General features: G+C 45.4%; 1 protein-coding gene across 1 annotated transcript in view; it reads right to left on the minus strand.

The window, feature by feature from the left end:
• The window catches only part of MYO1H (myosin IH), a 73,959-nt gene that overhangs the window by 46,102 nt on the left and 13,937 nt on the right, over window positions 1–13,920 (minus strand). Inside the window, 9 exon segments of the mRNA XM_082196072.1 lie at window positions 2,829–2,948; window positions 3,041–3,112; window positions 4,364–4,477; window positions 6,481–6,579; window positions 8,439–8,618; window positions 9,280–9,360; window positions 10,412–10,610; window positions 11,999–12,114; window positions 12,773–12,934. Of these exon segments, the coding sequence (XP_082052198.1) occupies window positions 2,829–2,948; window positions 3,041–3,112; window positions 4,364–4,477; window positions 6,481–6,579; window positions 8,439–8,618; window positions 9,280–9,360; window positions 10,412–10,610; window positions 11,999–12,114; window positions 12,773–12,934 (1,143 nt within the window).

Raw genomic sequence — 13,920 nt, forward strand, 5'->3', positions numbered from 1 at the left:
CAAGGCTCAGAAAAGACTCAATATGGAGGCCAAATGGCCGAAGTATTGGGAAATACTGGAAAAAGAAGGAGATACTTGGAGATTGCAGAGTTTTGAGAAATTAAAGGACAAAGTGCGAGATTGGTTACATTATGCTCAGATCAGGGAGGTTTTTAATTTGGATAAAAAAACAGGTTTCCAGGTGGAAAAATCGAAATTAGAAACAGAACTGTTAGAACCTAAGACCAAGGTACTTTCAAAAATGTATAGCTTGCTGTTGAAATGGAATACGCAGGATGAAACTGTTAAATCAGCTATGATAAAATGGGCACAGGACATTGGGCACAATATTATGTTTGCTGACTGGGAAAAGTTATGGACCACCGGAGTGAGGTTCACGGCATGTAATGCCTTGAAAGAAAACATTATGAAAATGATATACAGGTGGTACATGACCCCAGTCAAGCTGGCAAAAATATATCATTTGCCCGATAATAAATGTTGGAAATGTAAAGGAACTGAAGGGACATTCTTTCACCTCTGGTGGACATGCCCAAGGGTTAAGGCTTTCTGGGAAATGATCTATAATGCGTTACAAAAGGTATTTAAGTACCGTTAAAAAAAAAAAGTACCGTTAAAAAAGGTATTTAAGTACTGACAAACTGGAACGTGTCCAGAGGAGGGCAACCAAAATGGTCAAAGGCCTGGAAACGATGCCTTATGAGGAACGGCTAAGGGAGCTGGGCATGTTTAGCCTGGAGAAGAGGAGGTTAAGGGGTGATATGATAGCCATGTTCAAGTATATAAAAGGATGTCACATAGAGGAGGGAGAAAGGTTGTTTTCTGCTGCTCCAGAGAAGCGGACACGGAGCAATGGATCCAAACTACAAGAAAGAAGATTCCACCTAAACATTAGGAAGAACTTCCTGACAGTAAGAGCTGTTCGACAGTGGAATTTGCTGCCAAGGAGTGTGGTGGAGTCTCCTACTTTGGAGGTCTTTAAGCAGAGGCTTGACAACCATATGTTAGGAGTGCTCTGATGGTGTTTCCTGCTTGGCAGGGGGTTGGACTCGATGGCCCTTGTGGTCTATTCCAACTCTATGATTCTATGATTCTATAAGAAACCAGAGGCCTTCCTTCTGGGCATTGTTGGCCAAGGGGTGTTAAAGAAGGATAGAACTTTCTTTATGTATGCAACAACAGCAGCAAGAATACTCATCGCAAAGCACTGGAAGACACAAGATTTGCCCACTCTGGAAGAATGGCAGACGCAACTGATAGACTACATGGAACTTGCTGAAATGACTGGCAGAATTCGAGACCTGGGAGAAGAGACGGTGGAAGAGGACTGGAAAAAATTTAAAGACTATTTACAAAAACATTATAAGCTGTATGAATGCTAAGAGAATGCATGATAGAAAACAACACGGCATCAGTAATTTAGTTGTAAGATGTATGAATAAGTGATGACTAAGAAAAGGATGAAATTTGAAGTAATATTATGTTTAAGTTAAGCAGTTCAGTACATGATAAAATATTGAAAATTTGGGACATAATATCTGAGAACTATAAAATAAGAACTGAAATAAGGTAATAATTTGCTGCTTATAACTATATGGCTGAGAATGCAGGAAAGGGTGATGTGAGGAAGTCCAAAGATTATGAAAATATGATTTATGAATAACTGTATTTTATTCGTAGTCTTTTTTACCCTTTTTTCTATTCTTGTTTATTTCTTAACTTTGCTTTGACTTTTTCTGTTTGTTCTATGGTGATGGTATTTTATATGTTTGGTGGTTTGTTTGTTGTTTAAAAATTGCAATAAATATCATATATATATATATATATATATATATGCTTTCGTAGATTTTCACGGGTACAGGAATGCAGGTTTTGGTGTCTTCGGGTGTCTTCCCGTGTAAGAGTCGGGGTGTCTGTGCGACGTTTCGACGAGGTCTCACTCGTCATCTTCAGGCTGGTGCTTTCGGCTTCTTGTTACTGGAACAGAGCTTTCAGTAACAAGAAGCCGAAAGCAGTAACAAGAAGCCGAAAGCACCAGCCTGAAGATGACGAGTGAGACCTCGTCGAAACGTCGCACAGACACCCCGACTCTTACACGGGAAGACACCCGAAGACACCAAAACCTGCATATATATATATATATATATATATATATATATATATATATATATGGGACGCGGGTGGCGCTGTGGGTAAAAGCCTCAGCACCTAGGACTTGCTGATCGAAAGGTTGGCGGTTCGAATCCCCGCGGCGGGGTGCGCTCCCGTCGAACGGTCCCAGCGCCTGCCAACCTAGCAGTTTGAAAGCACCTCCGGGTGCAAGTAGATAAATAGGGACCGCTTACCAGCGGGAAGGTAAACGGTGTTCCGTGTGCTACGCTGGCTCGCCAGATGCAGCTTGTCACGCTGGCCACGTGACCCAGAAGTGTCTGCAGACAGCGCTGGCTCCCAGCCTCTAGAGTGAGATGAGCGCACAACCCTAGAGTCTGTCAAGACTGGACCCTACGGGCAGGGGTACCTTTACCTTTACTAAGTGGCCTATAGATGGATAAATAAGTAAATAAAAGGACTTTTCCTATCTGGCTGCCCCTTTATCCATTGTTTAAGGGGGAAAGGTGGGCTATGCAGAAGAATACACTCTGTTCTGGCCAGGCCTCCCTTCCCCAGTCAGCACGGGACCCAGAGAGGGGGATGTGGCCCGTCTCTCACAGACTGGCTCCAAGGAGGAACAGTTATCTTGGAACGACTGCCGGATTGCCAACTGCAAACATGGTTTTAAAAAAATGTTTCAAAGGGTCACGTTGTATTAGCTACAACAAGAGACTCACCTTGTTTGCTAAAGAGCTGTTGATTTTGTTGACCAGCCAAGTAAATGTCCGCCCATAAATGGCCTTTGCCACTGCATCTCGAGCGTAAAAGGCCAGGTCAACATCCAGTGGACTTAAAACCTTTGGGGAGGAAGAGCACAATGGTGGGGTCACCTAGTGAATTGGCTACTTCAGTTCTTTGCAAGCAAATCAGGAAAAGCTTGTTAGCATACCTCTTCAAACCGGGCTTCAATTTTTCTGTGAGTTAGGGCCTCTTGCAGAATTGATAAGTGGACCCCCAAAAGCTAGAAAGAAAGAGAGGGGGGAAATGGACCTTAAATTTCAAAGTCTAGCAGTGCCTTTCATTAGGAGCAACCAAGATTTTGCACAAGCTTTAGCGTTCTCCACAATTCTTTTCAGGTGAGACAGGAAGTGCTCCTTGGACCTGGGTCTGCCACCTGAGGCCACTGCTTCTCTCCAGCCTCCATTTCTCTTTTCTTTTCCCCAGGTGGTGGGGGCGGAGGAGGAGGAGGCAGGGGGGCAGCTGGGAATTCTGCCTCAAGCAGCAAAATGTCCTGGGCCAATTCTGCTCAGTATCATCTGAAGATGGAGAATGCAGACTGTATCAGGCTATACCTAGGTAGGATTCTGGGATGAAGCAACAATGGCTGCTCCATTTTTGAAAACACAAAATCTGGTTGTGTTACCCAAATCTGTCTTGATGCCTCAAGTGAAACACAGTTAAGCAGAGAACACAAATACAGACTCTGATGTTTTCCTTACATAAGTGAAGCCAGAGATTTAATTATGGTGGTCTACATGGTAAGGGGACGTGGGTGGCACTGTGGGTTAAACCACAGAGCCTAGGGCTTGCTGATCAGAAGGTCGGCGGTTCGAATCCCTGCGACGGGGTGAGCTCCCGTTGCTCGGTCCCTGCTCCTGCCAACCTAGCAGTTTGAAAGCATGAAGTGCAAGTAGATAAATAGGTACTGCTCCGGCAGGAAGGTAAACAGCGTTTCTGTGTGCTGCTCTGGTTTACCAGAAGCTGTTTAGTCATGCTGGCCACATGACCTGGAAGCTGCACGCCGGCTCCCTCGGCCAGTAAAGTGAGATGAGCGCTGCAACCCCAGAGTCGGTCACAACTGGACCTAATGGTCAGGGGTCCCCTTTACCTTTACCTTTTTACATGGTAAGGGCAATCAACTGAAGCCAAATGGCAAGTACCACCTAGCGGTTGGAGGGGACGCAACTCCTGAAATGCAAATGCCATGTTGAAGTGGCAGAAAAACATATTCTTCTGGTAGTATGTTTTTGCTGCTTCCTAAATTACCAGGCAGCTGGCAGAAAAGGAGGTTCAATGCAGGTGAGCCTACCAGAGATCTCCCTGTGGGTTCCTTCACCATCTGAAGTGGATTAAAGCTGGATTAAATGGGGGAGGAATACAGAATGGCATTTTGATGATTTAGCATCATGTGGATGCAAATGAATAGCCAGAACCTAGGAGGGACTCCACTGGAAGCGGCTGCTCCCACCTGCCACCCCCACCATGCCGGTACCTTTGAGATCCACTTGATCTGGGACCCAGTAGTGATGATGGCATGGCCATTGCTATCCTCCTCAAACTGGATGTTTCCCAGATGCAGGACACTGGCAATTACTCCAAAGAGGTTCTGCGGACACAAAGAGTCAGGTGAGCGCAAGGAAGGGTGACCAGCAGAAGAACAAACTCTGCATGGCTGGCAGAGCCCTTTCGGACCAAGTGCCTCTTCAGAGGCTGAAGTGGGCATTACTCCAGTCTGCACAGACCAGATAACCTCAGAAACGGCATTTCACTTCCAATTTATGCTCTGCACCTGCCAGGCTGCAGAACACCACCGTCACAGCAGCAAAACAGAAGAGCCCCCCTGGATCAGGCCAATGCCCTGTCCAGCCCAGCCCCCCGCTCTCTCAGAGCAACGAGCTCTTGCTCCTACTTGGTTGCATTGCTGTTGATCCATGTCCGCTCTCTTTCGGCCTGCCTTCTTACTTTGTTTCTTACAGTGATGTGGGTGCACGCCCACTTTTCCTAGTGTGTCTGTGATAGGTTTGATAGGGGAATTTGGATCGGCTCCTATAGGTTTCTCAACACCAGGTATATGGTTTCTTCAACGGTGCATTTTTAAAACTAGAGAGCAAGTTCCCTTAAGCACCCTCCATCTGGACTTCTTAGTCCCTTCTTCTAATTCAGAGGTCCCCTCACCCAAATGTTGGCCCACTGCCCTTGCTCAGCTGCTCCTTCCTCTTTACACAGAGTTCATAGAATCATAGAATCCTAGAGTTGGAAGAGACCACAAGGGCCATCGAGTCCAACCCCCTGCCAAGCAGGAAACACCATCAGAGCACTCCTGACATATGGTTGTCAAGCCTCTGCTTAAAGACCTCCAAAGTAGGAGACTCCACCACACTCCTTGGCAGCAAATTCCACTGTCGAACAGCTCTTACTGTCAGGAAGTTCTTCCTAATGTTTAGGTGGAATCTTCTTTCTTGTAGTTTGGATCCATTGCTCCGTGTCCGCTTCTCTGGAGCAGCAGAAAACAACCTTTCTCCCTCCTCTATGTGACATCCTTTGATATATTTGAACATGGCTATCATATCACCCCTTAACCTCCTCTTCTCCAGGCTAAACATGCCCAGCTCCCTTAGCCGTTCCTCATAAGGCATCTTTGCCTCCCACTGTGGAGGGAATGTATGGTAGTATATAAAGCATGTATATAATGTATATATATATGTATATAATGCATAGCTAGTAGTCTCTGGTAGGTAGCCTTTTTAAAAAATTGCACTTAATTTATTTATTATTAATGTTACAATACATATATGAAATCTTTACATATTCCTTAGTCACCACTTCCAACCTTCCAACCACAGTTTGATTCTTCCTTTCTCACTTGCTCTTTGATTTGTGCATGAACTTCATTTAGAGTTCTGTTTATTTGGGGACAGAATCCTAGAATGGAAGAGTTGGAAGGGACTCAAAGGGTCGTCTGCCATCTGCTAATGCTTTTTACAAGAGACTGAACTGTTGCTCAGGCTCCCTCCCGGGACAGATAACTTTTGAACTTCATGACCTCGTTGCTGTGAGCCCCACCGTACTCCCTGCCCGTTTCTTCTTTGCTAAAGTGTTCAGAACCATTGGGTGGCCCGCCAGGCATGTTTCAGCCTCCTGCTTCATTCCCCGTTTGTTCCAGGTTAACTGGTACTTTAATGCCCATAAATGTTATTGTTTCATTAGTTACTTAGTTTTTCAGGGACAAAGACCTCAGGGCTACGCAGCCATCTTGCTCATGAGCAAGCCATATCCAACTTAGAAGTGTGAGGAGCGGAATCTCATTTTACATGCAGGGGAAGTAGCATGGCTTCCTGGCTCCGGTAGAAAGTCCCTGGCTTAGTGCTCAGCATCTCCAGGGAGAGACCCTGCCCAAAACCCTGAAGAGCAGCTGCCAGTTTGCAGGCACTAGTGAGCTCAGCTGGCCAGTGGTCTGTTGCCCTGCAAGGCAGCTTCCTATGCTCCACTCAGCTCTTGACCAAAAAAAAAGCTTGCTGGCTTCTACAGGGATTCCAGTTTCCTTCCATCACTAAGCAGGGGCCCACTTCCAAGCAACGCCCCCTTCACCTGCCCCCCCTTTGTCTGTACCTCAAGGTCTCTCGCTTTGAAGTCAATGACAGTGAAAGCTTTGTGCACCGTCCTCCAGTCGCTCCTGTCGTTGATGGAAGACACTTTGGCACAGTGCCCCTGTTGTGGGGAGAGGGGGGTGGTATGAGAAACTTCTGCACAGGCAAAGCGCATGGCGGGGTCTGGGATTGAAGTGGGTGAGGCTGGAGGTTTAACCCACACACAGACACAAAGGGCTGAGCCACCCTAACCTTTTGCCCAGCTCTTTCAAGGCACAGGTCTGCGCTTAAAAGCTCAGTGTCCAAGTGCTCTTTATTTCACCCTTAAACTTTCTCCATGAAAATCCATTCTTTAAAACTGGAGCACAACAAACGGCAATTTGGGTTTTCCAGGGAAAGCCATTTGCTCCAATTCAGCATTAAAGGGCAGGTTTTCACAGGGAAAGCTCTGGAGGGAAAAAAGGGGGGGGAGCGCTCGAATACTGAGCTTTCAAGCACCTGGAAAGCGTGGAAGAAAGGCAAGTGTAGAAAAGCCAAAAGCTTACAGGGTGAGGATAAAATGAGGGTGGGGAGCGCCTTCCAAGTGCCTTCCTGAGCTCCTTGGAGGAAAGGCTAGATACAAAGACCACACATGCATACAGTACATTTGGTTGCCTTCCATTTGGCAGCTTGGAGATACAGTCCGGCCAGAGCATAGGAAGAGCCCGGCTGCTGGACTGGGCAGGAGGCCAGCTGAGTCCCGGCTCCTCTTTCACACAGTGGGTGCCCAGAGGCAAAACACGAGAGCAATGCAGCCCACACTAATGCAGCTATGAGAACAAAACGCAGGTGGTGCACATTTTAAGGAGTGCCCACTTATTTCGCACATCCTCAAACAAGATGCAGACCAAAATACAAATATCTTTGGAAAACCACGCTTTTCTAAATTTTGTGGTGCAGAGAATAATGAGCATATTAGGGCTATGTGAGCATAAGGATACATATTTTAGTGATAGCAATGTAGAACAAATAATTTTACTCCAGGAAATTGCTTGCAAAAATGGGTAATAAGGAGATTCACACTAAAATTCTGACAAAAAAATTAACGTGTTTTTTTTTAACATTGAGACAGAAGTTTTGATAAACTGAATTTAAGAATGGAAAAATGGAGAAACCAAAGCTGATAGACTCATCCACCCTTAATTCTGTCTGTGTTGATGCTCACTTGTATTTTTGTTCTTGGTCTGCTCGGGATCATATACACTACACATACAATATTTTTAAAATTGAGCATTCCTTTGAAGCAGCAGAATAACAGTTTACAAATAAAACAGAATGGGAATATTCCTTTCTCCCTTTTCTAAATCAAGGCCTACTGCTTGAGGTCCTTGGGGTCCTCTTTCCTGAAGCAGATGCTGAGTTTGTGCTGAGTGGAACACGCAGCCTGACCTACTGCAAGCACTTGCTAAACAGCGGGGCATGGAATAACTCTTATTGCACCCTGAGAAATAGATGAGTGGCTGCCATGAGCTCAAAGCACCTAACCAAAGGAGGATTTCTGGCGTGCTTCTGGGAGAAGCAAGGACCAAAACAATAAACTGCAGTCCCATCCTCTCTCCTGCTGGGTGCCTGACACCTTCCTGCATCATCTGGTGTGAGTGTGACTGAGACACTGGATTATTTCCTTTGCAGAGTGCAAAAAGATTTACCCATCCACAGTAGGGACTGTGGGCCTGTTTTCACTCTGTCTACCAAAGACACTGTTCTGGGTTTGGTCCCTCCCAAATCAGGAAGCCTGCTCAGATCAGCAACTCTTGCAGAACCCACCACGGGTTGGGTCTGCTCCTCTGATGGCTGGGAATCCAAGCCTTTTGGGGTTCTAAAGAGTAAGGTGTGCCTCTGTTATTGGGTTGAAACTGCATGTTTCAGTAGTTACTGGAGAAAGCTGGGCATAGAGAACAGAGCTGTTAAGAAGGGGGCACACAGAGAGCCCCCCACAACCTGAATTAGGTACATGTACTTCTGAGGGTTGCGTTCCAGGCCGAGGTCATGGAGCAAATCCTCTTCCCCGCCTTCCAGCAACTGGTAGAAGATGTGGAAGTTCCGTTCCCCAGGATTTTGGTAGACAACACGGGACTTCTCTATCAGGTAGCTGAGGATATGCCCACCAACAGGAGCTCCCTGGGAAGAAAAGAACAAAAAAACAAAAGGAAAGAGAGAGCATGTGATAACAAATGAAGAGCCAATGGAGCCCATCTGGGCCAGCATCCTGTTCTCACAAGTGGGCAACCTAAAGTGGAGGCAGAGCATAGAAAGAGCTTCTCCACACGTACCTTTTGCCTGGCTCTTTCCAGGCACAGGCGCACACTTAAAAGCTCTGTGTCTGAGCATAAATTTCAGAGGGTCTACTGAGTAAAACCTAGACGATGACTATCCCCTGTGTAGAATTCTGGTTCCACTGCACCTCAAAAATGGACAGAGAAATGAAGAAGGGATGGCTGAATTGTCTCAAGTCACATGGAAGCATCTCATGGCACTAAGAAGGCAGAGAGTCACCTTCACTTGAGCAAACAGTCAACCCTGATGTGAGCCAGTGTGGAGGAGTGTCTGGCTTGGCAGGGGGAGATCCAAGGTCAAATCCCTGCTGAGCCATGAAGCTCTCTGGGAAATGCTAGGTCAGTCACTCTGTCAGCCAACAGTGTCAGCGTGAGGGTAAAATGTGGGAGGAGGAGAATGACATTCGGTTTCTTCAGGGGGAGTGGCGCATAAGTGGCTCTTATAGCAGACCACTGCAAATCTCCCCATTCCAAGTGAAAGAAAGAAAGAAAGAAAGATGCTTTACCTTAAAGTCAAACTGGATGTCCATGTACTTTCCAAACCTGCTTGAATTATCATTCCGTAAAGTTTTTGCATTTCCAAAAGCCTACAGATTAGCACAAACAAAAAAGGAGGTCTTTTGGTGTTCCCCTCCCCTCTCTTCCTCCTCGCCTTGTTCAGTCCTTGAGTTGTTCTTGTTAGTTGCGCTGATCATTCAGTGCGACCCACATCACCCCTTCCCCTTTTCTCCCCCCCCTTGCATTCCAGCATTTCCCCACTCTTTTTCAAAATTTCATTTATTTATTAAAGCTTTTCTATCCCACTCCTCATTGCAAACAATTTCAGACAGGGTTCCAGATTAAAAATACAATGCCTCATCATGAAGCAACCGCACGAAAGACAGAAAGATGAATAAACTGCAACCAGGGCACTCACCACACCTCAACAGTCCTTAAACACCAGGGAGGTTTCCACAGGTGCCAAAAACCCACTCCAACTGTTTCAGTGGCTGTGTTTTACTCAGATTTCAGTTAGGATAAATACATCCTGACAGCAAGGAGCCCATCTTGGTTTTAATGCTTTTTTCTATGGCTTAGGCCCAGCAGATAAAAGACCCTATTCTCCTAGATTAACCTCCGAGATCTTGGAGGGGGCTTCTCTCGGGGCCCCCCCCCACCGTCACCGCTTGGTGGGGACGCGGGAGAGGGCCTTCTAGGTGGTGGCTGCTCCCAGACAACTTTGGAACTAAAGACGCTAGACGGGCTCCCTCTTTGTTATCCTTCTGCCAGCAGGTGAAGACTGTTTTTATCCCAACAAGCTTTTTTTAAGGAAAGGGCTTTAACAGTGCTGTGCTGTTTTTACTATTTGTCTTGTAATAGATTTGTTTTATATTGTATTTATTCTATTAAGAATTCAGTTACTTTTTGATGATTATCTTTTATATGATTTTAACTTATTATATTTTAGCTGTATTTTTAAAATTTGTGTAAGGGAAAAGCCTGGATGATGATGATGATGATGATGATAATAATAATAATGTAATTTGTATCATGCATTTTACTCTTTATGTAAACCTCCTAGAGAACTCTGCTGGGTAGGCAGACAAAATCTTGCTGCTCTCGCCTCTGATGTGGGAGCAATGTGCATTTCCTGCTTACCTCCAGAACAGGGTTGGAGAGCAGGAGCCTGTCTCGGACGACCTGCAGTTGCTCTGTGGTAGGGCAGGTCATGGCAAAATACTGAAGGATCTTCTTGGAAGCTTCTGTTTTCCCAGCACCGCTCTCCCCCGAAATCAGGATGAAGTGATTGTTGTACTCTGTACACATGACCCGGTAGGCATTGTCGGCTATGGCATAACTGGAAAAGGGCCAAACACACCCACTGGTCACAGTGACAGCCTTCTCAGAGTTAAGTAAAACAATGCCAGGCACCTTCAGAAGCTAGGAGGTTTCAAAGCATCCTTCATCACTTAGGCAGGTGGATTCTATCTTTATTTTTAAAATTACATTTATATTCCAGCTTTCCTCCAAGGATCTCAAGGTGGCATACACAGTTCTCCTTTTCATTTGATCATCACAACAACCCTGTGAGGCGGGTTAGGCTGAGAGATGCCAGTGACTGGTCCAAGAACACCCAGGGAGCATCATGGCTGAACTGGGATTTGAACCCTGGTCTCCCAGGTCAGAGTTCAGTGCTCTAACCACAACACCATACTGGCTGAATCAGTCTATCACCAGCCAATTTCACATGTATTAGTAAGTCCTTTCTGTTCAATTTCCTCATTAATTTTACAGACACATTAAAAAATGTATAAAAATCTGTATTTAGATTCATACTTAAACTCTTACTTTCAAATGTAATCCTAAAATGCACACTTTTTAAACTATACATTTTGGTACATTTTTGAGACAATAGTTTAAATGGCAAGATTTGGAGAAGTGTGAAATCTGAAGGTTAATTACCAGTGCTATTTTTCTAGGGAAAATAGCTGCTGCTCCAGAGAAGCGGACACGGAGCAATGGATCCAAACTACAAGAAAGAAGATTCCACCTAAACATTAGGAAGAACTTCCTGACAGTAAGAGCTGTGGAATTTGCTGCCAAGGAGTGTGGTGGAGTCTCCTACTTTGGAGGTCTTTAAGCAGAGGCTTGACAACCATATGTCAGGAGTGCTCTGATGGTGTTTCCTGCTTGGCAGGGGGTTGGACTCGATGGCCCTTGTGGTCTCTTCCAACTCTATGATTCTATGATTCTATGATTCTATGATTCTATGGAACGAAGGCTGGGTGAAAGCCCTGACAATAACATTCCATTTCACATATTAGTCAGGGAGCTGCAAATTTGGTGCTGCTACTTATAAATGTGGATAAAGTAAAATTCTCCTCCAGCCACGTTTTACACAACAATTTCCTTTCCTCCCCCCCCCCCAAATATTCTGCATTGTTATACAGCTCTATTAACTATGTTTCTGGAGTCAACCCTGTGTGATGCTAGTTACTCCCTTACAGTGGTAGCATTTTTTTTATGCCAGGTATTTAAAAACGAGTCTTTTGTTACACTGTCCACAAATTAGCGTAAACTTTTTGGAAGGTGCAACAGGCTCCACATCTACTCAACTACAAGCAGTAACTCAGAAACATAGCAATATAAGGATTTTGCCATTTAAAATCTAATTTGGTTCTTTAAAATCTGGGTGGGAGGAGACTTGCGCAAGCAGACACCTAAGAAAGTTGGCAACGTGCTTACATGTGTGGTGGCAGCTCAAAGAAGTTCACCCCTTTGTATTGCTCCATCTGCTTCACCGTGTAGATGCCCAGCTCTTTGTAGGGATTCACAGACACCAGGAGAGTGCCAATGTACGTCTGAGGGGTAAGGAACAAACGCTACAAATAAGGACCCAAACAGCCACAGGGATGAGGGGGTCTGTCCATTGCAGGTTATCTCCGTTTCTCAGTTTTCCAGCCTTAAGTGCAAGCTCTCCACTTTTACACACCATTTTGCAACGCAATTTGTTTGTGTGCAATTTTGCCTAATTCATAAACATTTTTGTAAAGCAACATTTTGTAAAGAGTACATCCTGGTATGTCCCACCACCGATGCCCATCAACAGGCATGAGGGAAGAGCACGTGGGAAATAAAACAAACAATGGTTTGTCTGAATGCCTTTGGAACAAGGCATGGTCAGAGAAACAAATGATGGCTTTGTGTTATGCTCAAGCCAGGCAAAAGCCAGGAAGAGGCAGAGCCCATGCAGAAGGTCCAAGGCCCACGGCCCTGCCATCGTGGCCCATGGCCACTGCTAGCCTTGTCCTCCATGAATTGGTCTGATCCTCTTCTGAAGCTACCCCAGGAGGCCCAACACTCCTTTTCTAGTTCCACATTTCCTCTCCACATCTGGAAGAGACACCAATCTAACAGAACAGCAGGCATCCCATAATAACCACCCATCACCACCCCTTTCTTCACAAGACAGCTCATGACCAACTGGAGCATCCCTAAAGCAGCTCAGAGTGCAATTACATAGATGAGGTTCTCCTGATATCGCTTGCGAAGGTTGTCCAAGAAGGCATTTTCACTCGTGTGAGAATCCAAAAGGACGAAATCTTGAATCCCAACTCTGTCCCGGGCCACGAGAGCCCCTTCCATGTTCAGCTTGTAGGGCTTCCTCCACGCTGCTTCGATCTGCAAGGGGCAAGGGGGGGGGGGACTGAATCAAGGATAGCTAGAACAGCACAATTTCTCCAAGAGAATTTGGGTACAAGAGGGAGACTAAAGTACAAAGCAACTTCCGGCAGGGCATCTTTGACACCACCTGCTAGTTTTCAGAGATGGAAGAGAACCGATGAGTGTAGGAGAATGGTTAGAGTGCTGGACTAGGACCCCAAGAGACCAGGGTTCAAATCCCTCCCTCAGGGTGACCTCGAGGGGCCAGCCAATGCCTCTCAGCCTCACTTACCTCACAGGGCTGCTGCAATGATAAAATGGGGAGGGGGAAAACAATGCACACCACCTTGAGCTCTGGTGGCACGGGAGGTGGTATACAAATGTAACAAATAAATAATAAATACATTTCTTACATGTCAACCCCTTTTTCAAAGACTCTGGACAATATAGGTATATATAAAATTACTATTTATATATTTACCGCGTTTCTATCCCCCTTTCCTCTCCACGACCAAGTTGGGATCAGAAGAACCCTGATCTCCCCGGTCCTAGTCCAACACTCTCATGGCTGCATCCCGCTGTCTCTCACGTCTGCCGGCAAAAACTTGACTTCATAAAGGACTATGGTATATTTGTTAGTAGCCACAACATACTTTTTTACCTCATTTTAATTTTTGCTGCTGTCCCTCTAGAAATAATTTGACACAATCATCCCATTATACTTTTATTTGGATGCCAGCCAGGCTTGTGAATTATCCTGGAAGCAGCCTTGTGTCTTCCAGAAACCAGCATTTACTTGACCTGCAAAGCTGCACAAACACAACTTTTTTATTCTCTTTTATGGTTTCCAAAATTCATTTAGAGTCTGCATTGAGAAGAAAACACAACGTTTCTTCCCAAGGCTGCAAAATTTGGGAGTGATGACAATTTTTCTAACTGGAGCAAGATTAATAAATTGTAAACCCTTTGGAAAAGCAATGAAACAAAATCCATCCGATTCAGCC

This window comes from Podarcis vaucheri, assembly GCF_965113315.1.
Source record: "Podarcis vaucheri genome assembly, chromosome: 13".
Taxonomy (NCBI): domain Eukaryota; kingdom Metazoa; phylum Chordata; class Lepidosauria; order Squamata; family Lacertidae; genus Podarcis; species Podarcis vaucheri.